A 26311-nucleotide genomic window follows, 5' to 3' on the forward strand; every position below is an offset into this window, starting at 1 on the left:
TCCACTTCCACGTGCCTATTAATGGTGTGTTCACTTAAGCGCAGGGAGAAATTTTGCTTTGTGAAGGCGTCTTCAGGTTTCGGAAGGAGGAGACGGTCTTCCACACAGGGACTGAAGCTGCTAACATGCTGAATGTCCAGTCTTGAGCTTGAGGGTTGGGCGTGGGTTAACATCCCCAACACCGCAAGCAGTGGCAGGCTACGAAAACTTATACAAGGCGCCTTGGACTTGGCGGGCAATTCTGAACACAGTACTGAGCCTTCGGTTTCCGTAAATGGCCACCTGCTATAATATTCCCCACTCTTGAATTCTGCCCACACAGTGTATATGTGTGTTCCGTATGGTTCTCACAACAATCAGCGACTGTTTCCCTAAACAGCATTAACCGGCTGGGCTTTGTAGCGGAGACGGAGTGTGTTTCCTGTGAGGTACGGACTGAACTGCTATATATTCTGCCCACAGAGTGTATCTGTGTGTTCCGTATGGTTCTCACAACAATCAGCGACTGTTTCCCTAAACAGCATTAACCGGTTTTTCTTTCTTATGGAGACGTAATGTGTTTCCTGTGAGGTACGAGCTTATTATTTAGGACCTAATGTTTCAGGTAGTTAGTGGTACAATGCTGGTTTCGTTAGCACAGTTTCCCATATCTAAACAGCAATGCACTTCCCGTATGCTCGTCTTTAGAGCCGCCCCTATAGTAACCCGTATTGACGTCATCCGTGACGTCACAAACTGACATCACAAATTCCAGTGTTTCCATAATGACAGTGGGGTGACACTGAGTTTGTACAAGGTCATTATTACGAATTTTAGGGTCACGTTTGTATTTTTCTCTAGCTACGACAGTGATGTTATTTCAGCCGCTGATGTAACGCCTTGTGAACTAAATAAGAAATTTTAATTGGAAATCTTGCTTTTACCGCTGGCTACCCTGACTGGAGATATTCATGATTTCTTTGCAGCCTCTCCAGGCAAATCCTGGTATAGTGCCTATATTAGGCCTCAACCGCTTCCTCCAAAATTCTTTTAAATTGATTATTCATCAGTCATCTTACAATTCGACGCTGTGTAGTATAGATAGCGATAGCGTCGTGACATGACTTCGCAAAAAAGGGCAAGCAAGTATTTCAGTGGATATTAAAGGAATATTCTGTAAACCGGTTCGTTATAATATTTGGCTCTGTCAACACAAATAGTGTTATAGATAAAAAGTGTAAAGGTATCCCTGTAACAGGCCGTGGAGGCCCATAACGCTGTGCGACGTCGAGACTCCCACATTTTCTCTAGACATTCGGCTCTCAGATGACGATGAGGTTGCCAGCCTTACGCCCGGACGGCCGTCCTTTACCCCAATGAAGATTCCTGGCACTCATTTCTGTTAGAGGCTGAGTCGACCCCTGGGCCATAGTGGGACTGGAAGTATTAGGTCAATTGAAAAATCCAGCGACCTCATCTTGAATCGAACCCATGACCTTCAGGCTTATAGCGTAATGCGTCAAGCAGCCACGCCACGGCGTGTCCCCATGAACACCCAGTGCAGTGAGTATTGACAAGGGCCTGAAGACTGACGTCCCAGACTTCGTATACTTTGTCGGTATCTCTCTCTACTCATTTTTGTCTAGGGCCCGTTCGATGGTGGAACGGCAGCCATCCCCAGGCTGCAATTGAGACAGGCGGGCTGGTTTAGCGTGGGCGGCATCCACCTACGCTTCAGCACTGCTGCACACCCCCGCAGTGCGGGAAATATTTGAATTGCAAAGCGCTTGTGGAACTAATCAGAAATTCTGGCGTAAACCGAATTACTTCTGGAGCAGTTTGCTTCTTTGTTGTGTCTGAATTGTAGGATTCGCAAGATATTGCTTTAGTCATAAAATCATATTCATTTTATTAGTGAATAATATATGGAATCTTTACAGCTCATTTGTAACCATATGTACCATCTTTATTTAACATTTTCAAAACTCCACATTTGCCTGCAGAGTGTATTTATTTGTTCCGTATGGTTCTCACAGTAAACAGCGGCTGTTTCCCCAAACAGCATTAACCGGTTGGGCTTTGTAGTGGAGACGTAATGTGTTTCATGTGAGGTACGGACTGAATTGCTATATATTCTGCCCACACAGTGTATCTGTGTGTTCCGTATGGTTCTCACAGTAAACAGCGACTGTTTCCCTAAACAGCATTAACCGGTTGGGCTTTGTAGTGGAGACGTAATGTGTTTCCTGTGAGGTACGGACTGAATTGCTATATATTCTGCCCACACAAGGAACTATCAAACGGTAATAATTAATATCTGGTCATGAGCCCCAAATGGTGCTCGACACCAAGACTTACTGACTGACTGACCGTCAGTCGCAATGTGACTTTGACTTGTATTTGTGTGTTCCATATGGTTCTCACAATAAACAGCATTAACCGGTTGGCCTTTATAGCGGAGACGTAATGTTTCCTGTGAGGTACGGACTGAATTTTTATGTTATTTAGGTAGAGCAGACTTCAGTGGGTTAAAGACTTATTTTTCTCTCATTTGTTCATATAAAACAAGATACTGCTTTATGAACTGCAAAATGCAGAGTTTTAGTTAAAGCAGGTGGTACTAATGGTAACCACCTTGCTTTCAAAGTAACACTGGTCAGTACTATCACACGCCTCTGGGGGCGCTAATAGATGGGGAATGGAGCAATGGTGGAATGAGGATTAGGAGGGGAAAAGTGAAGAAAGTCGAAGTAAGACTTTCTCCAGTGACACTTCGTCCATCAAGAATCTCGTATGAAGTTACCGGGGATTGAACCCGATGCTAAGCCATAAAGTGGACCCTCAGCAGGGAGACGGGATTCACGAAACTCATAAACACTTCGTACGGCGAAATCTCATACTTCCTGAACGTTGACGAATGTGGTACATATATTTACCATTGTGAATTAAAGGTATAATAAATTCCTTTTAACATGTCTAGATTGTAGTAGCTGCCTGGGACACTGGTACTGTTTCTCTCCACAAGCTTGTGGGTACTGTTGATAGCAAGGAGTCAGAAGAAATTCAGGAAGGACCGGTCTTCTCATTCATACGTATGACGTATGCAGAGGCTAAAACTGTGTTTATCCTGAATCATCAGAAGCAGTTTAATCTGTGACGTGTATTGGAATTTACCAATAAAACGCACACAGAGCATGTACTGTTCTTTGGTTTATATGGCCCTGCAATTATTAAGGTCGGCTTCAAATGCATAATGAGGAGCTTCATAACTTGTACTCTTCTCCAGGTATAATTAGAATGGTCAAGTCAAGGAGGATGAGATAGGCAGGGCATGTAGCACGAATGGGGGAGACGAGGAATGCGTATAGGATATTGATGGGGAAGCCAGAAGGAAAGAGACCACTGGGAAGACCAAGAAGTAGGTGGGTGAACAATATTAGAATGGATCTTAGAGAGATAGGATGAAATGGTATGGATTGGATAGATCTGGCTCAGGATAGGGACCAGTGGAGGGCTCTTGTGAACACGGTAATGAACCTTCGGGTTCCAGAAGGGCTCAGCTCCATGGGTAAGTAAGTAAGTAAGTAAGTAAGTAAGTAAGTAAGTAAGTTCACGTGCTATTTTCGCGTGATACATAAAATTAACGCTACTGTCACATGATTTTGAGAGAGAGGGTAGAAGAATTTTTTTTGAGGGGGGAGGGAAGGAACACAAAGCCGAAGGCCTGGTATATCGATTTCGAGAACGGAATTTACACAGGATCTGAGCAGTGCTCACTAACCTGGGTGTTCATGAACGAATTTGTTTCCTGAGTAGGATTTTACCCGAGGACGGAGGCAGAGTCCGGTCTCCGGGACGCAGTTTTTAATTAAAAACAGCAAAGCGGACAATGCCCAAAATGCTAACGTCTCCGAATTGTAGATCTTGATGCATTTGTTGATTCACGTTAGATGGCAGGTTTTGTAAACCACTCGGAATTTCTATTTTCTGGATAATTGAGAGTTACAGGACCTGAAGCTATTTGGGGACCTCAAGAACAATGGGTTTAATTTTGATGTATATAAATCCGGGGGGAGGGGTACGTGAGGAGCACTCAGTAGCAGCTTGAAACGGGGGAATATTCTCAGAACGAGAGAGAGAGAGAGAGAGAGAGAGAGACAAAGTGGGTCAAGCGGGAGCGGCGCTATATTTGGGGGAAAGGAATTATATCTCCGGTTTGAAGGTTCCCAGGCAGTGCCCGCTTGTCCGTCTTGTAGAGGTAATGCATATGTTCCGAATTAATTCTTATGACGTTGGAAGGGCTGCATTATAGTGAAATTTTGATGTTACAATTGTGAAGGCTTGATGTGAAGCAAGTAGCGCAACGTGTCGTCAGCATACAATGAAATGGCTACACTAGAGACATTTTCAATTGAAGGAATGTAATTAACATAAATATTGAAGAGTGTGGGTCCGAGTAACTACCTTGAGGCACTCCGGCCTGAATGGGGCGTAGGCTTGAATAAGAGTTTCTGTTAACCTGTCTCCCACAAGCCGACGCCGATTCATCAGTGTTGGAACACTGATTAAGGGTTGAATGTGAGGATTTCAAAAGCCCAGACCACACCAAATCTTACTAGCTGGTTAGAGCGACTATAATAGTCAACCCAGCGTACGTTGGCACCGTTGGGCTTCAAATGAGGCAGTACGGTCGGGAAGACTAGACGTAAAGCTGGAGAAAACTTTTTCTTTGTCTTTAAAGTACGGGGCTGGTTCTGTCCCCTCCCCCACATTGTACAGTATATATAGTTAATGATAACGCCCCAAATACCTAGTGTCTAGGTCTTTGCTGACGACACCTGTATATATGCGACAGACCACAAAGAGAGTTATGTTCTCAGAAAGCTGCAGCGAGGTCTCAGTGCTGTTGAGACGCTGTGTGAGCGCTGGAACATAAAAATCGATGAAGATTAACTCGGGCAATCTACTTTTTTGATAGACTTAGGCCCCCTGAGGCTCATCTTAAGTTGAATGGAGAAAATATCCCCTTTGTCAATCATATAAAATATTTTGATGGAATCTTTGGTAAGAGTAATATTGTATTTCATCATCGTGTTGCATTTGCTCTACACGTGCATTTCCATCTTTAATGCAACTCTGTTCACAATCTCTACTTAATTTCAAAGAATATTAAAATCACAGTCAACTTCTACATGTTTCCGCTTTACTAGACCATCGTCAGGCAACTGTTCACTTTTCGAAACCGCCACACTGCACTAGTTATTAAGTCAAATACTTCAATGCCATTTCATAGTTCGTCATTCGTTAATACAAAAGTGGCATGCACTCGCTTGATGGGAGCATACATAACGAATGGGGCACATAAAAATAACATTGATGTTCATAGGGCTAAATAAAGCAACACAAAATCACCGACGCTGCAAGAGGAAAATAGTGCAGGAACGGATAAAGAGTTACGTTCTCAAACAAATGTATTTTTATGTGAATAACGAAAAATGCAGTAGCGTTGAAATATTTTGACTTAGGAGGTAGGGCAATGTGGTAATGCTTGCTACCATTCATTCCAGAACCTTGTGTCTTTTCATCTGCTGTCCAAAAACATAAAAATTAGAACATACAAAACTATAATTTTGCCTGTGGTTCTGTATGGGTGTGAAACTTGGTCTCTGACATTAAGGGAGGAACATAGACTGAGGGTGTTTGAGAACAGGGTGTTGAGGAGAATATTTGGACCGAAGAGGGATGAAGTGACAGGAGGTTGGAGAAAACTGCATAATGAGGAGCTTCATAACTTGTACTCTTCTCCAAGTATAATTAGAATGATCAAGTCATGGTGGATGAGGTGGGCAGGGTATGTAGCACGAATGTGGGAGACGAGGAATGCGTATAGGATATTGGTGGTAAAGCCAGAAGGAAAGAGACCACAGGGAAGACCAAGGCGTAGGTGGGTGAACAATATTAGAATGGATCTTAGAGAGATAGGATGGGATGGTATGGATTGGGTAGATTTGACTCAGGATAGGGACCAGTGGAGGGCTCTTGTGAACACGGTAATGAACCTTCGGGTTTCATAAAATGCTGGGAAATTCTTGAGTAGCTGCAGAATTGGTGGTTCCTCCAGAAGAGCTCAGCTCCATGAGTAAGCAAGTAAGGCTGAAACATGTAGCAGTGGATCGCGATTATAATATGTTCATTTAATGAGGGGGAGATTGTGAAGAGAGTTGCACTGAAGCCGGAAGTGAGTGTCGAGTGCTACAGTAAGAGGATTACGTGGAGACTGCACATAGAAATGAGTGAAGCCAAGGCCTATAGAGCATTTATTAGAATCTACTCCCCATTCGGAAGTGAGCGCTTAAGCGCCAATATTAAACTAATTCTCCATTAGGCCCTTGACTTGGCCGCGCCATAGGTCAAGCGGTTAGTCGCTGGCTTCCCACCGCGGCGGCCCGGGTTCGATCCCCGGTCTGGTCAAGTGGGATTTGTGGTGGACAAAGTGGGGCTGGAGCAGGTTTCTCCGAGTACTTCGGTTTCCCCTGCCAATCTTCATTCCTCCAATTGCTCCACAATCACCCTCACCTATCATCTGGGGCTGGTACAATAGGCCAGAAGTGGCCGCATCACAAGGGACTTAGTCCTACCCCACTAGCAATAAAAAGAATAGTGGAAGACCGAGATCAAGATGGGAACTTTGGGGGAAATTCAGAAGGACGAACGTCGGTTTAAAGAATGATAAAAACGTTGGCCCCAGAAGAAGCGAAGGCTGAGGTTTAACGGCCCTAGGAAAGCGCAAGGAACTCGTCTTGAATTTATACGTAGCCTTTGGTGCACGAGTTCAAGTCGTGTTTATTTTAGACTTTCTTTCCAAATGATTTACATTCAATACGAATAAATATCTTGGAATTTCAAGATACAGAACGTTATAGAGTGTTCACGAAATATCTGCGGTTTCGAAGTACTGTGGTCTCCTAACCATGATTGATAATAGACTTAAGCATAAATTAACAATACAACGTACTCTTAGAATCTGGGTAAATAATATTCAGCTTATGCACGTATAATAATGTGATAGGTATCAACAAGATTATGGGTGTGATAGGTATCAACAAGATTATGGGTGTGATAGGTATCAACAAGATTATGGGTGTGATAGGTATCAACAAGATTATGGGTGTGATACGTTTCAACAAGATTATGAGTGTGATAAGTATCAACAAGATTATGGGTGTGATAGGTATCAACAAGATTATGGGTGTGACTACAGAATGGGTTTGAATCGTTAATTGGATTTATTGAACACTTACAGATCGTAAATACAAGTAACTGTAGCGTTACCGCTAATCCACGCACTCTGCAGTTCATTACAGCACGTACTAGACCTTCTCACTCTGCTCTCTTTTCATCAGTCGTTGCCTGGCGACGAATCTTAACAGTGTCCTCTGCTTCCGTGCTCACATTCTTACCGGCTAAATTCAAAACTGATCTCAAGGAAAACTGAATTGCTGCTGTACAGGACACTTGTAAGGCCAATATTAGCTTATGCCTGTGAGACCCGGGTGCTGTTCAAGACAGATGACAGATCCTGAGTTATCAGCTGCATTTGTGGAGCAGTGCAGGATGGGGGCACATGGAGGGAGAGATATAACCATGAAGTGTATAAGCTATTTAATTAGCCAGGTATTACTGAATATATTGCAGTGTGTAGAGCCGTTACTATGCAACGACTACGAGATAAGCAAATGCACCAGAGCTGTTTCTAGAGAATGGATTTCCGTTGCTCATTGTACCTGATTGTCCCGTAGCGTTTGTTAAGCACTCTTTCTTTGCTGAGTGTTTGTCGTGTAAAGCGCTTTACAGTTGGGTCGAGAAATTCTCTCAAGGACGTTCGACAGTCGCAAATGATGCCCGACCAGTTGCGGAAGTGGCCGAGACAACAGTCATAAGACTTATGCTGCGGGTTTCGACGCACTGGTAAAGCGATAGGACAAGTGTATCAAATGATTTGTTTTTTCCAGGTTCGAATATTACACGTGTGCGCTTCATATTCATTTGTGACCTATTTACTGACACACTTTCGTATGTGAAGTAGTGGAATTGTATATTATATTATATTATATATTATATATTGTGTTCATTCATTCATTCATTCATTATTGGAGGGGGTGGGTTTCTCCATGCACCGCGTCCACTTGTTGATCTATTGTACGTCCCCCTTTAATATTTTACCAGTCGCCATACCCTTCCGGTACTGGTTCTCGCTATCAGCCCCGTTCAGCCAGCGAGTTCGGCCCCTCTACTGGCAGTGGTACCCGATACTTCCCCATCTACCGGAGGCATTGGAAACTACTTGGGCGGGAAACTTTTTACCTAATTTTGCTCAGAGGTCTCCTAGAGACATGAGGATCTTTTACGTGCCGTAAATCTGCCTCCCTCCCGGAGGACTTGTTCCCTGAAATTTTCCGCCCTTAAAAATTCCACGACCTCCGCCGGGTTTGAACCCGCGTACCTTGAGTCATGAGGTGGGAACGTTACCCCTAGACTACGGAGTCTATATTATGTGTTAGTCTTGTGCTTTTTTTTTGTTCTCCTGAAATGTTGATAGCTTAAAGCTAGCCTGTTTTAAGATACTAAAAACTTTAACGTTGTTTTTCTGGTATGCTTCTGCACGCCACTGATATGCCGTCCGTTACTTTTGATTTCTCTGTATGTAGCCGTAACGGTTCTTGGAAACGGCGTGCTTGACTTCTTACGCTACAGAACGTACTGCTGGATCACTTTTCTTCTGGTTCTATCGATATGCTATTAACAGATTTGTTGAGGTCTTCATGACGTGTTTGCCTCTTTCATGTTAGGTTCTATACGATGCATCTCATTTTGTACAAGTTTCTTTTTTAACTGAAATTTCTCAATATGTTTGGGAATACAATGAGAAGTGGTGTACTTCCTCTCTGAAGCTTAAATTTACGTCGCATAAATTTGTAAACCGGAATTCAAACATATACCCACGTTTCTTGCCGTTTATATGATATCCCAACTGGCGATTACTTAACTATGTTTATACCGGTTCCTTATGATCTACACAGCAGACTAAGACGTTAAAATGGTAACGGGTGAAATGAATTGCCGCTTGTTCCAGCATTCTCTTTAAGGCTTGGCATGTTCTAACCTTGACGACAGAGACAATATTGTCACGTGTTTCGGAGTGAATAAGACGCGGGTTTGGATTGGTAATTGGGTTTATTAATAACATCCTGGTAAAGTAAAAGTAAAAAAAAGTAAAGCTATCCCTGTAACAGGCCGTGAAGGCCCATAGGGTTGTGAGACGTCGAGGCTCCCACCTTATCTAGACAAACGGCTCAAAGATGGCGGTAAGGTTGTCAGCTTTACGCCCCGGCCGCCCTTTACTACCCAGGAAAATTATTTAATTAATTCCTGGTACTGATTTCTGTTAGAGGCTGAGTAAACCCCAGGGCCTAGTGCGGCCGGAAGGATTAGGTCAATTGAAAAAAATCCAATGAACCCGCGACCTTCCGGCTTGTAGCATAGTACCTTGACCACTACGCTACCGCGTACCCCAACCTACTGGTAGTAACTACAATTAATTATTACACTAATGCTGCTTTACTCAATGTATAATCACTCCACACTAATCTCTTCTCAGTCTGTCTGCACTAGTCTTCATGGGTTTATAACCCGGGAACTATAACAGTCCCACTGATCCACACACTCCAAAAATTACACATAAATAAAGTCTTCTGATCGCCTGTTTAGTCCTCACAGGCCGACTCGTAGTTCTTCAACTACGAACTTCCAGTGGCTGTCTCCTTGCTAGCTTGTTCGCGTGCTTCATGTCAAAGTCAAAGTCATATTGCGACTGACGGTCAGTCAGTCTGTCTGTCTTGGTGTCGAGCTCCGGCTGGGGCTCATGTCCAGATTTCTTTTAGATGGAAGTTACTGTCCTGTCCTCGTGGGGCGCCCTCTCTGACGAGAGGTCGGGTCTGTCATTTGTCAGTCATAGTCGATAATATTAGTCCATTGTCACTATGTACACTTATTTACAGTTGAGTCTGCCGCTATTATTACGTATATAGCCGAGGAACGGACATGGACCCATAGTATACAGATACCACATGATCGGTATCCAGCCAGCCTATTGGTCGCATCTACAGAAAACATCACGTGATCACTATCCACAGCTGTGACGTCACCGCGTACATGGAAAACACAACTTCCTCCATTGCGTAATCTAGCAACGGACTGTTTACCAAGAATCTGTCTTCGTGGGAACTTGTTTACCAACACGTTGCCTAGCAGTAGGCGTACGTATAACAATATATTGCTCCGAAACTTAGGTTGACTTTCACTGGGCCACGTATGTTTTTTTTTTTAATTCGCATAGTGGGGGGTGGAGTCCAGCTGGGGCCACTCGGCACGTCTGCCACTGATTGGCCTACTGTACCTGCCCCGGGTGATTATGATGATGGAGAATTTGGTGGAATGAATATTGGCAGGGGAAACCGAAGTACTCGGAGAAAACCTGCCCCAGCACCACTTTGTCCACCACAAATCCCACTTGACCAGACCCGGGTTTGAACCCGGACCGCCGCGGTGGGAAGCCAGCGACTAACCGCTTGAGCTATGGCGCGGCCACCACGTAAAGTTACTTTCCATGAGACAGAGCTGGTCACAGTCCCCGATTTGAAAATCTCAAATCCATGCGGGATCCACAATTTAAAATAAACATTTCGTTATTTGTCTTGTACATTTCAACGATTAAATGGAAACGTTCCATTAAATTAGTAGAAAGCTTACCACCCAACTAAAAATTTTTCATATCGCGTTAAACTTTAAAGCCTGAGACACGTGAAATTGTTCCTGTGCTTAATCAAACATAGTTCCGTGAATATGGAGGTACAGCTCCACGCATTCTCAAACGTGGCACTAGGTGGGGCAAGTAGTTAGTTTCACGCCCAGGTCATTTTACCCATGGGGAAAGGGCTTTTAATTACCAGTAAGAGGCTGGGTGGGCTCCGAAAATCAGTCTGGACGCTGTGGAGAAAAAATAAAATTCTTGCCTCTCCTGAGACTCGAACCTCCATTATCCAACCCGTAGTCTAGTCGCTATATTGATCAGGGAACTGATGTTACATCAAGTTTACGCGGGTCACTCTAATTTCCTCCGTTTTTTCTGTTGTTTATATTTAATTCTTTCCCTTTAGATTTTTCTATTTACATTTTTTTCCTTCTATTTTCCTTCCCTATTATATGTTTCTTTATCTCATTCCTTGCCTCTCGTGTGTTTGCTATTTTTTTTATTTATATCGTTGTCTTCCTCGCGTCCTTCCTCTGTTTTCCTCATTGGCTTATGCCGCCCCATGAATCATTGCAGGCCAGATGTCGAACATTCAAAGTTAAAGTTTCTTAAAGACCTTGCTGTAAGGTTTTTTCGGCTTTGTTTTTCTCGACGAGCTTGGATATAAGAGCATCCTTTGATTTTGCTAATTTTATCACTATACGAATATTCCTGTGTTACACAGAGTTGTTATTGTTTATATCCTGGCGTGGTGAATTATGTCATGAACCGGGGGTCATCACGTTTGTATCTTGACTGAAATGAAGACATTACAGAGAAAGGTTTTAGTAAACAGCAGAGTGTTCACTCAGTCTACGTGGGGGGGGGTCTCTCCAATTACGTTAGTTTTGAACGTAAGCACATCTGTATTTACCTCACCAAACAGTTTCTTTCCGTCCAAGTTTTAGCACCCATCACGAAAGTTTCAGTACTACAAGAAAAGCCGGGATAGCTCAGTCAGTATAGTGACTAGGCTGCGGGCTGGACGACCGAGAAATCGGGGTTGTTCCCCGCCAGGGGCAAGAGACATTTTCCCATCCTGTCCAGGCTCCTGGCTTCTATTCAGTGCGGGCCGGGGTCATTTTCCCGCGGTTTTAGAAGCCGAGGAATGAAGCTGACACTAATCTGCATCTATCACCGGGGTTAGGAATGCATGGATCTGTACCTCCACACTTCCTATACGTCTTCTTGGCCTGGTACTTAAAGGATATCGAAAAAGTTATCCATTGTACACGTATGTCTGATCTGGAGCAGCGCCAGTGGACCAGAAGGTTTACCTCTTTAAAAATCGAGAACTCTTTTGAAAATTTTGGCATAGGCAACAAGAAAGACTGTAAAATTAGCAATTTATTTCCTCAAAGTAATTTCTGAAATATATTTAACCGATTTTCTTGAGGCGGAATGTTCCTTTAATCACTTTAACACATATTACTTAATAAATAGTGTGTACCGCCCGCTTTAACACACTACAACTCTGCATTATGCGCACAGTGTATGTGTGTGTTCCACATGATTCTCACAATAAACAGCGACAGCATTCACCGGTTGGGCTTTGTAGCGGAGACGTAATGTTTTCCTGTGAGGTACGGACTGAATTGCTATATATTCTGCCCACAGAGTGTATCTGTGTATTCCGTACGGATCTCACAATAAACAGCGACTGTTTCCCTAAACAGCATTAATCGGTTGGGCTTTGTAGCGGAGACGTAATGTGTTTCCTGTGAGGCACGGACTGAATTGCTATATATTCTGCCCACAGAGTGTATCTGTGTGTTCCTTACGGTTCTCACAATAAACAGCGACTGTTTCTCTAAACAGCATTAACCGGTTGGGCTTTGTAGCGGAGACGTAATGTGTTTCCTGTGAGGCACGGACTGAATTGCTATATATTCTGCCCACAGAGTGTATCTGTGTGTTCCTTACGGTTCTCACAATAAACAGCGACTGTTTCTCTAAACAGCATTAACCGGTTGGGCTTTGTAGCGGAGACGTAATGTGTTTCCTGTGAGGCACGGGCTGAATTGCTATATATTCTGCCCACAGAGTGTATCTGTGTATTCCGTACGGTTCTCACAATAAACAGCGACTGTTTCTCTAAACAGCATTAACCGGTTGGGCTTTGTAGCGGAGACGTAATGTGTTTCCTGTGAGGCACGGACTGAATTGCTATATATTCTGCCCACAGAGTGTATCTGTGTATTCCGTACGGTTCTCACAATAAACAGCGACTGTTTCTCTAAACAGCATTAACCGGTTGGGCTTTGTAGCGGAGACGTAATGTGTTTCCTGTGAGGCACGGACTGAATTGCTATATATTCTGCCCACAGAGTGTATCTGTGTATTCCGTACGGTTCTCACAATAAACAGCGACTGTTTCTCTAAACAGCATTAACCGGTTGGGCTTTGTAGCGGAGACGTAATGTGTTTCCTGTGAGGCACGGACTGAATTGCTATATATTCTGCCCACAGAGTGTATCTGTGTATTCCGTACGGTTCTCACAATAAACAGCGACTGTTTCTCTAAACAGCATTAACCGGTTGGGCTTTGTAGCGGAGACGTAATGTGTTTCCTGTGAGGCACGGACTGAATTGCTATATATTCTGCCCACAGAGTGTATCTGTGTATTCCGTACGGTTCTCACAATAAACAGCGACTGTTTCTCTAAACAGCATTAACCGGTTGGGCTTTGTAGCGGAGACGTAATGTGTTTCCTGTGAGGCACGGACTGAATTGCTATATATTCTGCCCACAGAGTGTATCTGTGTATTCCGTACGGTTCTCACAATAAACAGCGACTGTTTCTCTAAACAGCATTAACCGGTTGGGCTTTGTAGCGGAGACGTAATGTGTTTCCTGTGAGGCACGGACTGAATTGCTATATATTCTGCCCACAGAGTGTATCTGTGTATTCCGTACGGTTCTCACAATAAACAGCGACTGTTTCTCTAAACAGCATTAACCGGTTGGGCTTTGTAGCGGAGACGTAATGTGTTTCCTGTGAGGCACGGACTGAATTGCTATATATTCTGCCCACAGAGTGTATCTGTGTATTCCGTACGGTTCTCACAATAAACAGCGACTGTTTCTCTAAACAGCATTAACCGGTTGGGCTTTGTAGCGGAGACGTAATGTGTTTCCTGTGAGGCACGGACTGAATTGCTATATATTCTGCCCACAGAGTGTATCTGTGTATTCCGTACGGTTCTCACAATAAACAGCGACTGTTTCTCTAAACAGCATTAACCGGTTGGGCTTTGTAGCGGAGACGTAATGTGTTTCCTGTGAGGCACGGACTGAATTGCTATATATTCTGCCCACAGAGTGTATCTGTGTATTCCGTACGGTTCTCACAATAAACAGCGACTGTTTCTCTAAACAGCATTAACCGGTTGGGCTTTGTAGCGGAGACGTAATGTGTTTCCTGTGAGGCACGGACTGAATTGCTATATATTCTGCCCACAGAGTGTATCTGTGTATTCCGTACGGTTCTCACAATAAACAGCGACTGTTTCTCTAAACAGCATTAACCGGTTGGGCTTTGTAGCGGAGACGTAATGTGTTTCCTGTGAGGCACGGACTGAATTGCTATATATTCTGCCCACAGAGTGTATCTGTGTGTTCCGTACGGTTGTCACAATAAACAACGACTGTTTCCCTAATCAGTATTAACCAGTTGGGCTAGGCCGCTTCATAGCTCAAGCTGTTTGTCGCTGGCTTCCCACCGCGGCGGCCCGGGTTCGATCCCTGGTCTGGTCAAGTGAGATTTGTGATGGACAAAGTGGCGCTGAGGCAGGTTTTCTCCGAGTACTTCGGTTACCCCTGCCAATCTTCATTCCACCAATTGCTCCACAATCACCCTCACCTGTCATCTGGGGCTTGTACAATAGGCCAGAAGTGGCCGCAGTACAAGGGACTTAGTCCCACCCCACTAGCAATAAAAAGAACCGGTTGGGCTTTGTATCGGTGACGTGATGTGTTTCCTGTGAGGTACGAACTGAATATATATTACGTAGATATGCTGTATATGTGATACGTACTCTTGATGAATGCGAAGCCTACTCATAAGAGACAAACCCATCTTCTCTTCAGAGAGGATGTTACAGAAGGACTATGACTGCAAAGTTTCAGTTGCAAAAAAAAAATCTGGTCTTGAGCCTCAGGGGGGCTTGACGCCAAGGCTAACCGATAGGCCGTAAACTGTCAGTCGTAATTAACTCTGACTCGTGCCTGAACCACAATGATACAAGAGGATTAAGCAACTTTGTTCGCATTTGTGACTGGAAGAAGATGAGGGGGGCTATTTATAGTGGACACAGTATTGATGCCTCACGGCAGCTCTGCCGACAACCCCTGCAGACTTTCATATTTTTACTTCAAAATGTTAATGAGATTTGAAACTTCGTGTGTCTCTTGGATTTGAGGTTATCACGGCAGTGATTGTGAAGAGTACAACCAACTGGGATGTCACCAGACTATACGGCGTCAAATCCCAGATGATTGTACTTTCGATATGTATGTTGCATCGTAATAACAACGTAGAAGAGCGGAATATAAACAGATCCTGTGACCTCAACATTTGTTACGTCACACTAAAGGTCACCAGCCACATTTCAGCCCCCTCTCAACCCTTATCTCGCGTCGTCACGTCAGTCTCCTCCCCTTCACCCCATCATAAAGTTACCTTCCTTTTTATATACCTCTCATGTGAACTAGCCATGCATTTCAGTGCTTACAGAAAGGTGACGTAATTCTTGGGAATAAAAGGAGTTATTGCACATGGATTAAGTTGAGACTTAAGATTCTCGGACTGGCGAATATGAACACTGCATGCGGTTTACGTGCTCGGCTTTCTATTAGGCTCTGAAGATGGAGGGTAATGAAGCGCAAGGCATTTTGCGACATGATATATATCTCGCAGTGGAAGTAAAGGTAGGAGTTACGGGCTGCATACGACTCAGAATTCTGACTGCCGAGTCCCGGGTTCGAGCCCAGGTTTGGTCGTGTTCGATTTGTGGTGGACGAAGTGTCACTGGGGCAGGCTTTTCCCATACCAATCCCCATTCCACACCAATTTCCCGATTCTGTCATCAGCACACAGGCAAAGGTACAGTGGTCGCACTTGTCTCACTCGCTACGAGAAGCTAATCATTAAAAAGATTACAATTAATAATTTAAGTCCATATGACCTGACCGGGGATCGAACCAGGACAGCCGTGTTGTTAAGCCAGCCTGTGTTGCGGTGTGGACCCGTTCGAGATTCGAACCGGGTACCATTTGGATACAAGTACGCAGCGTTACCGGTTAATATGACTCGTTCGTTTGTGGGACGATTTTGTTCATTTTTGGTATCGTGGCATGAACTGTGTTGCTTTGCTTCCATAAAGAGATAGAGGCGAGTGGTCAGCTTCATGCTTCGGCCGCTTTATTCCGGGTGGGCCACAGAAGTGGTCTACATGCAGTGCGTAATATGTTCGTGGTGAATATTTGAAATACAATACTGTGGAAATACATTTATTTTCGATGATTATTCTTTTAACAAATTTTTGTGTTACACACATAAATATTAATGAATATACGATTTCAGTACCTTTTTTATGAAGGAAATGTATTCATTTTTGCTTATTAAATATATGTAAATATCGTCAGATCACCTGTTGTAACATCTTATTGATTTATATACATATGTCATTGTCTTGTACACACATGGATACATAAACCCCCACAAAGGCCTGTGGTTATCTGAACCCTGAAAGCACTGCGGTCTCTAGCTAATGATCGGAAGGGCACAGTTGCGTAGCAACGCGTTTTTTTAATGAATAATTCAGTTTCTTGCCACATAACCATAAGCCTTAGTTGGGATGCACGTCACTAGTTTCTGTCCTATTTTAACAATTCAACATTTATGAAATAAATTGATCTTCTAAGTGTGAAGTTTATTTTCATCTTATGCGGTAATTAGTGTGCAGTTTAAATGCTATAGTTGTCTTTTATAATTTTAACAATTTCTTCTACATTTTTCATTTATATAAATGTGATTTAAAATACATATAAAATAATTGTAAATCTTATTTTATTAAAAGATTTAAATTTTATTTCTAAATTTATAAATAAAAGCGTAAAACTATTTATGTGATATATCAAGAGATAAAGTCACGGAAGATATCGATGAATACTTTTTTCAATCATTTTGTACTATGGTTTAACGTTGATAAGTTCTGAAAATGTCAATTACTACCCCAATTTATATTGATGGGGTACTCCCTACCAAACTTCGACGCATATCGATACCGTGTTTCGCGACAGGATACTACAAATTCACCTACAAAATTATATGTAAATAAGATCTAACAGTTTGTGACGATGGTAAATTAATACAATTATTGTGTTTATGGACATATCCATGGTCCTGTTTTTATTTAAAACGCAATTCTGTTTATGTTTCAAAACGCACCGTTTCGGAGACTGGATTCTGTCTCCGTTTTCAGAAAAACAAGAGACTTGATTCTGTCTCCGTTTTCAAAAAACAAGAAACTTGACTATGTCTCCGTTTTCAGAAAGACAAGAAACTTGACTATGTCTCCGTTTTCAAAAAAACAAGAAACTTGACTATGTCTCCGTTTTCAGAAAGACAAGAAACTTGACTATGTCTCCGTTTTCAAAAAAACAAGAAACTTGACTATGTCTCCGTTTTCAGAAAGACAAGAAACGGAGACAGAATCCAGTCTCTGAAACTTTGTGTTCTGCAATATAAACAGGACATGGATAATGTCCAGATACATGATATTTGTACTAGAATTGTGTGTTCCACAGTAAACTTCAGAAGAGTCGAGATTCTGTACCTGATTGAACTAAAAATGTTGACAGGTCACAAAGTTAAGATCTATAAAACTTTGCTTCTTTGTATACACTTATAAATAGTACATATTACATTCCTGCGTTTAATTTTTTTTTTTCGAATTCTGTCAGAAATTAAGTTCTGTGTCATGCTAGTCTTCACAACTAAAACTTGATTTCTAAAGTAATGACTTTCACCTTGGTTATGTGAGTTAGGTTTAATCAGTCTGATTTTTTTGTCATTCTGAACGATAAATATCATCAAATTTTATATATAAACATTCATAAAATTATCTACAATTCAAAATCATCTAATTAAGTGCCAAACATTATTCAATATTTTATATTCCAATTTTTTTTCTTCAAATTTTCTGTTCGTAAGATATCAAAGCACGAAAAGAGAATAAAACGTGAGCACGTGACGATCATTCAATTAAAGATTGGCTAAAGGATAATATGACTCTGCACTTTAAGAAACAAATGACTCTAATATCCAAATTCGGAAATACATCGTCTTCAGTCTATTATATTTCTATATAAATAAGATATTTTGATACCAGTTACATTTTCAGAATACATTCCGTCATTGACACACATACATCTGTTAAATATATGAAACTCTATCACGATATATTGTATTCATTTTAAAATTCATATCCTCTGCCTATACTCTTCTATAATTTTACTCTGTAAATCAAATTAAATTTTACACAAATCCTACAGTGAAGTTTACCGTCTTCTGGGATGTGACGCCACATGTCCCAGTAAAATTTACCGACGTTTCGGAATACTGCCTCAATATTGAAGGTCGAAGAATAAGCGAAACAAGTAATCAACAAACATCAGAACTCAAACAGAGATTACTTGCAGATTTCTTGCTTGGATTATCCTTCAGTCCTGAATATGGAGTCAGTAGGTTCCTCTGAAACATCTCTGAACTTATACCGGGCTACACGGTGTCACACCCTAAAGCTCAGTACTGTTTATATTCTCCGCTGTGAATATCTTAATACAGTATACGTCTTACAATGTCATTAGCGTTAAAGTGTCCTAAGTTTCCAGATCAGTTGTAGCTAAAATGTAAATCTCACCAAATTTCGTCTCGGTACAGATGTTTCACCGTACTGCATGAATTCGCTCAGTCACGCATGAATACACTGCAGTTTTAGTATATGCAGGTATAAATAAAATTAGGCATACATGTATAAATACTGTGCAGGCTAATCCGTTGTTTTACAATCTCTGGGCTGCGACCTCCACCCACAGGTCACAAATTTCTCAAGAATTATGTAAAATATATTGGTACCCATGCTTATTTTTTTTGACAAGCCAACGAATTAATAAGATTTAATTTCGGTGCTTTCGGAGAATATATTTGCAGTCCGTGATATTTTACACAAACTATACCCATAACTCTGAAGTTCACAGTTCAATTCCCGTCATCACAGTCCCACCAGGAAGGATCAGGATGTTCACTGTTACCAGTAAACGTGATATCAGAATGTAACAGACCTCCAGGGGCACTACCAAACGTAGGGGGGGCCTTCATGAGGCACGTGTTGTCTGCTTCACTTACAACAGCTGAAGTGATACAAGATTCACTTCTAAATTGAATACACGCCATTTGAGGCATCTCCGGTCTTCATATATTTTCAAATTTTGTTGTTGACTGATGATCACATTGGAGAAGCCATTCCCAGACGCGTTTCGTTATGGTCTTTTGGTCTATCGTCGTTTCTAAGCCGTGCGCACTCAACAGTTTCTTGAGTCTGTTTTTGCTTTCATCAGCTAAATGAGTTTTACCGTCCATCTGATTAAGATACATATTGATTGATTCTCTCCTGGAAGCCCCAACAGCTGAGGAAGACGCCCCGGCGTCTGCACCACAACTCGACGCTCTTGCAGACGTTTTTCGATCCATCCAAATATCTTTTAGATATTTATTAATCTCGTTTACAGACGCTCTTTTTTCTGGTTTTCTCTCAAGTAACCGTTTTATCATCCTCAGAAAACGGGATGTGAATGAACGAAATTGTAGTGGCACTTTCGTGGTTTTCCTCTTTTGCCATCGCATGAAATTACAATAAGCTACATCAGATATGTCGGCTGATTGCCATGGAGGACATCCGGTAAGACATACAAATATTATTATGCCAATCTGCCAACAGTCAGATGTCAATTTACACTCGTATTTCTCGTTAGTTACAAGTTCACATATTTCTGGTGGTAGAAACGGTTGCCACGTACAGCGATGCTTTGTGACTAATGTCCCTTCGCGAACCGTTGCACCGAAGTCACAGAGTTTGACGAGTGACATGTCGGCTGCAAATACCAGGATGTTCTCCAGCTTGAGGTCTCGGTGTACCAGTTTCAAGGAATGAAGGAATCCAACCGCTGAAGCCAACTGTTGTGCAATTTTTTTGCAGTACGTTTCTGGTAATCCACCGGCTTTGACAGAACCAGACAGGTCACCAAGTAGGGCATATTCCTGCGCAAACACGAAACAGTTCTCAGTCGTGAATGCCACAGGATAGATGGATAGGATGTTTGGATGAGGACTCAGGTAGTAGCTGTAATGGTACTCCCTGTGGAAGTCACTCTCAGCAGTGAGTTCCATGTGGATAGCTTTCAGCACCACTTTGGTGTTGGTGCGGCGATGTTTGACGAGGAGGATTCTGGCAAAGCTTCCCTCGGCGAGGGTGCCCTGGATGTCGTACTCTGCAGAGACGTCAATGTCATCCAACTTCGTTTTCTGGATATTGTGCACACACAGTTCTTTGTTTTTGTTCCTCATTCTGCCGTTCTCGTCGAGGGCTGGACACGAACAGGTTCACCGCAAATCCTGCAGGAACAAAAAGAACATTTAAACGAAAATTAAATTTTAAGTATCTCCATTGAGCTTCATAACTTGTACTCTTCTCCAAGTATAATTAGAATAATCAAGCCAAGGAGGGTGGAATGGGCAGGGCATGTAGCACGAATGGGAGAGAAGCGGAATGCATATAGGATATTGGTGGGAAAGCCAGAAAGAAACAGACCACTGGGAAGACCAAGACGTAGGTAAGTGGACAGTATTAAAATCAATCTTAGAGAGATAGGATGGGATGGTATGGATCGGATTGATCTGGCTCAGGATAGAGATCAGTGGAGGGCTCTTGTGAACACGATAATAAACCTTCAGGTCCCATAAAGTGTTGGGAAGTTCTTGAGTAGCTGCACAACTGGCGGCTTCTCAAGAAGGGCTCAGCTCCCTGAGTGAGTGAGTGAGTGAGTGAGTGAGTAGGTCCATGGGTATTTCTCAGCTTTATGGAACTCGAAGGTTCATTACCGTGTTCACAAGAGCCCGCAACTGGTCTCTCTACCCTGAGCCAGATGAATTCTGTGTCAAGTTCTTCCATATTATTTCTTCAAGATCTGTATCAATATTGTACACTCATCTACTTCTGGGTCTTGCAAATAGAGTCTTTCCTTCTTTTTGAGAAGCTGATGCTCGCTTAGCCTGTGAAGAAATTTTGCTTTTTTAAGGCAACCATGAAGTTCGTTCCCGTGTTCACAAAGTTCCTCTTTAATATTGTATGTACCATCTGTGCCTAGATATCCGTTTTGGTTTTCTTTTTCAATTGAAATTTGGCTAACCAACTAACTACTTGGAGGCACGCGGTAGCGTAGTTGGTTGAGGCACTATGCTACAAGCCGGAAGGTTGCAGGTTTGAGTCTCGATGAGGTAGATTTTTTTCTTCAATTGACGTAATCCTTCCAGCCGCACTATGGCCCTGAGGTCGACTCAGCCTCTGACAGAAATGAGTACCAGGAATCTTCATGAGGGGTAAAGGGCGGCCGGCATGTAAGGCTGACAACCTCATCACCATCTGTGAGCCGATTGTCTAGAGAATATGTGGGAGCCTCGACGTCTCACAACCCTATGGGCCTTCACGGCCTCTTACAGGGGGAAAGAAAAAATAACTTATAAAGTTCACGAAGCAGAGTCCTCGAGAAGCTGACAGTTGTTCAGCTACTCAAGAAATTCCCTGCGTTTTATAGAACCTGAAGGTGACATCTGGTGATGCAACCCTCTTACACACAACAATACATAGACACTGCAGTCCTCTCTGTCATTAGCTATATTACTATAAAAACGTGTGTAATTTATTCTGTCAAATTCAAATTAACTCGCCTATAAAATCCGGTATTTATATGCCGGTGGCATTTGTGTTCATTAATGTTTCAATTCGTATTTTCCCCCCGTGACTTAATTAAGTTTATTGTGTATAAAGTAATTAAATTCACGAACACAGTAACATAACATAAACATTATGTGATATAGCCTCTAGTCCAGTCTTAGGATATATTAATAATGTATTTGCTCTGTTGAAGAAGTGTAAAGCAAAGAGTCTGATAATCAGGTTCCAACAATGCTATGATGTACAAATCATTATACTGTCTCAAATTTGAAAGAAGCTTGGCACTTAATAGCAGTTTATGTACAAATTTTGTTTTTCTGGGCATTATCCATCGTCATGTTTTTGTTTAAAACACACAACGTTTCGGAGTCTGGATTCTGTCTCCGTTTTCAAGCAGAACCTACTCAGTTGGGCTCAAACGATAGAGCTAGTCCCTTTCTCGTGTTTTAAATAAAAACAGGATGATGGATTATGTCCAAAAATATAAAAAGGGGGCAAAATCGTCCCTGTGCATGAAGGCGTATGGGGGAGTGGATGTATAGGCCAACGTTTTCTTGACCTCGGCACTAGTTGGACGTAAGTGGTTAGCTTCAAGCCTCTGCCGCTGTACCCCCGGGAAAGAGCCCCCGGTACCCAATGGATAGGAGGCTGAGTGGGCCCCAGAGCCCCCTGAACATATTTGTATTTATACGTGTATATCATCGTCACAAATTTTTGTGTCTTATTAACATTTTATATGTCTATAGACTGACTTCATCTATACCCGTCCTAATCCTGCGCTGCAAGGGCCATATCTGACCAAGACTGACTGACTGACCGTCAGTCGTAATTTGACTTTGACTTTGAATTAGACTTAGACTTAGACTTAGATTAGTTCAGAGCGCAGTGGAGAGTGCAGTGCAGTGCAGTGCAGTGCAGTGCAGTTAACGAGGAAGAAGAGTCTTCTAGTCGAGTTCCGAGGTTCAGGATGATTGAACAAGAAATGGCATGAAGACTTCATACTGATATGAAGTGACAGTTTTTGTGTTGAGATCCGTTGCTAGGAGACGACTAGTGGAAACTGGGGATCCTATTGCCTGTGCAACGGTGAGCTGGAAGGTGTGTAAATCAGCACTAACGCTCTGCTACTTGTAATTAAGAGACATTGTAAACAAAGTGCCAGTAAATCCAATCATCCGAAATAGAACTTGTTATTTTCGCACGCCTACCCCACCCACACGTGACAATATTTATGTTTAGACGTTAATAACTGTAATTAATTCAGCATTTCTGCTTTCAGGCGAGTCCCAGAAGAGTATAAGAGACATCTATATAATTGCAAGGGGTGTAGGGACGTAAGAGAGGGATGATTCATCTGGGAGAACCCTGGGTTTTGTGTGGGTGTCGCTGTTCTCCTGGGGAGCTATAAATAGATGGCAATGCTACCAACCCCCCCTGCCCGTACAACCCCTTTTCTCATCCCTATATAAAATCGATAAACACTGACGTCATGAATGACGTCACAGCCTGTTACTCATTTCTCATGTCTCCTTGATATTCGCCTCCCGCGGATGATGGTTTGTTACCGGCCAGCACGTGGTCACAGAGCAGAAGGCAGTCATGACGTAATCATATTTTCTTTGTCTTATTTGTGCGGGAAGACCGTTAGAGATTGAGTCTGTTTCAAAGCAGGGTAATGAGATTTTATTCAACGAAGATCCCCGGTAGCTCAGTCGATATAGGCTTCGGGCTGGACAGTCGGGAACTCCGGATTCGGTTCCCGGCAGAGACATGACATCTGATATCTTTCACAGCGTCCATACCGGGTTTGAGGCCCACCCAAGGTACGGCCCAAATGAAGAATGTATGGATCTATACCTCTACTCCCATACACAACTTAACTTCTTGATGCTTAATTAAGCACAAGGACAGTTTTGTTATTACTTCTATTTAACGACGCTGTCAGTAGTTTCTCAAGGAGGATGAGGTGGGTAGGGCATGTAGCACGAATAGGGGAGACGAGGAATGCGTATAGGATATTGGTGGGAAAGCCAGAAGGAAAGAGACCACTGTGAAGACCAAGGCGTAGGTGGGTGGACAATATTAAAATGGATCTTAGAGAGATAGGACAGGATGTTACGGATTGGATAGATCTGGCTCAGGATAGGGACAAGTGGAGGGCTCTTGTAAACCCGGTGATGAACCTTCGGTTTCACAAAGTGCTAGGAAATTCTTGAGTAGCTGCACAACTGATGGCTTCTCAAGAAGGGCTCTCAGCTCCATGAGTGAGTGCATTATATAAAGGAGACAGTTTACGGCTGTTTATTTATGCGTCTTGCTGCGTCGGGAAAGCAACTCAGAATTATAACGTTGCAAGTATGGGATATAACAATTGACAATTTCGTCTTACGAATTCTGTCCATGAGCCCGGGGACTTGTTGCCAGTAACATCCCTCGTACCCGTCTCGCGTCTCTTTGTTAAGTTCTGTAGCTCTGTTGGCCTTCAATTTGTCGTCGGCATTTCGAAACGCTTCGAAAACGCCACGAGTTTTTTTTAAACAAGTTGAGCTGTTCTTTTCATTTACTGATAATAAACTGCACTAAAATAGAATTTTGCGAGTTACGTTTTGCTGTGGTCTTCATTCTGTTTGCCGATTGGCTGGCCCGCCTAACGCTTTCATTGTTTATGTTTATAAATAAACAAGTGAGTAACGTTGCTGTCAGATGCTTGTTTCTGGGGGGAACACTGACCGGGAAACTGCGGCGGACGCCTGCCTCAGAGACGGCCTGGAGGAATTCTTATTGCTTTTGGGTTTGAGCTTCCCGTAGAGGTGACGGCTGTAGTCTGATAGAATTTAACGAATTTTCGTAGGAACATACCGCTCCTTATGCTCTGTTTCCAAACTTCTGGAAAACGACATGGCTTTACATAACACAAGATAATATTTTATTGGCTTCATTTAAATGTAAAAATAGCAAACAGGCCCTGTAACAGGCCGCGGGTCCCATAGGGTTGTGAGACGTCAAGGCTCCCACATTTTCTCTAGACAATCGGCTCACAGATGGCGGGGAGGTTGTCAGCCTTACGCGCCAGCCGCCCTTTACCCACAGGAAGATTCCTGGTACTCATTTCTGTTAGAGGCTGAGTCGATCTCAGGGCCATAGTGCGGCTGGAAGGATTAGGACAATTTAAAAAACAAATCCAATGACCTAATCGGGAATCGAACCCACGACCTTCCGGCTTGTAGCATAGTGCCTCAACCAACTACGCTACAGCGTCCCCCCCCTTCATTTAAATATATGAGATCCTAAGTTTTTAAACCTAGAGTTTCTCCTAGTGTTCTAATGATTCGTTATTTATGTTCTCCCTCTAGAAGTACAGTCCAGTGAAGTCCAAAATGGAGCAGGTTAGCGTAGCGGTAACTTTCTAGTCTTTTATTTTGGACGTGCTCAGCCGGGAACATACGTTGTCCTGACTTATTCCTTGTGGTTTTCCTCAGTCATTTCATACAAATCTCCAAAGAGTACGTCGATCGGCCACGACCGCTTCCTTCCAAATGTTTCCTAATTCCTTCACGTCAAATAGTCTGTATACTGATAGCATCGTTAAATAACCAACCTCGAAAGAGGGGAACAAGCTGGTTAGATCTTCTCTAGCAAGAGGCTTTGCCCATCTGAACATATGAATGTCCCATTCATAGATCAAGGAGGATGAAGTACATGTAGCACGCGTGTTTGATAGGAAAGACTGATACCACACACAATACATAGACTTTGATGGAAAAATAATATAATAATGGAGTATATTTAAATAAACAGAAGTTTGTGAACTGGATTGATCTGGCACAAGATAGAGAACAGATTTCCATGAAGTGTTGGGAATTTCCTGGCAAGCTGATGAAGACTGCTCGCTCGTTCGTGACATATTACCTAAATTACATTCTGCAACGTGTTGAAGCTCTATAATTAATTGATATTATAGCTTGAAATTCCGTAACGGCATATACAGGTCTACAGGATAATTATCCAGGGATTGGAGGTGGATGGAACTGGCTCAGGATCGTGTCCAGTGGCGGGCTTTGGGATTAGCGGTGTTGAACCTACGGGTTCTGCTACCAGAGAGTTAGTTAATTAGTAAGATGGATCTTATTGGCCGAGCCATACCTAAAGCGGTTAGTCGCCGGCTTCCCACCGCGGCGGCCCCGGTTCGATCCCGGGTCTGGTCAAGTGGAATTTGTGGTGGACAAAGTGGCGCTGGGGCAGGTTTTCTCCGAGTACTTCGGTTTCCCCTGCCAATCTTCATTCCACCAATTGCTCCACAATCACCCTCACCTATCATCTGGCGTTGGTACAATAGGCCAGAAGTGGCCGCAGTACAAGGGACTTAGTCCCACCCCACTTACTTACTTATGGAGCTGAGCTCTTCTTGAGGAGAAGCCAATTCTGCAGCTACTCAAGAACTTCCCAGCATTTTATGGAACCCGAAAG

At 42.8% G+C, this 26311-nt stretch overlaps 2 protein-coding genes across 2 annotated transcripts in view; one reads left to right on the plus strand and one right to left on the minus strand.

The window, feature by feature from the left end:
- The window catches only part of LOC111863323 (cytochrome P450 4C1), a 222376-nt gene that overhangs the window by 17826 nt on the left and 178239 nt on the right, over nucleotides 1–26311 (plus strand). The gene's annotated exons all lie outside the window — the stretch shown is intronic.
- The window catches only part of LOC111863327 (serine/threonine-protein kinase meng-po), a 12633-nt gene continuing 3594 nt past the window's right edge, over nucleotides 17273–26311 (minus strand). Inside the window, exon 2 of the mRNA XM_023849560.2 lies at nucleotides 17273–20505. Within this exon, the coding sequence (XP_023705328.1) occupies nucleotides 19306–20457 (1152 nt within the window). The 5' untranslated portion in view covers nucleotides 20458–20505 and the 3' untranslated portion in view covers nucleotides 17273–19305. The remainder of the gene's footprint in view (nucleotides 20506–26311) is intronic.

This window comes from Cryptotermes secundus, unplaced genomic scaffold (assembly GCF_002891405.2).
Source record: "Cryptotermes secundus unplaced genomic scaffold, Csec_1.0 scaffold1379, whole genome shotgun sequence".
NCBI classification, from domain to species: domain Eukaryota; kingdom Metazoa; phylum Arthropoda; class Insecta; order Blattodea; family Kalotermitidae; genus Cryptotermes; species Cryptotermes secundus.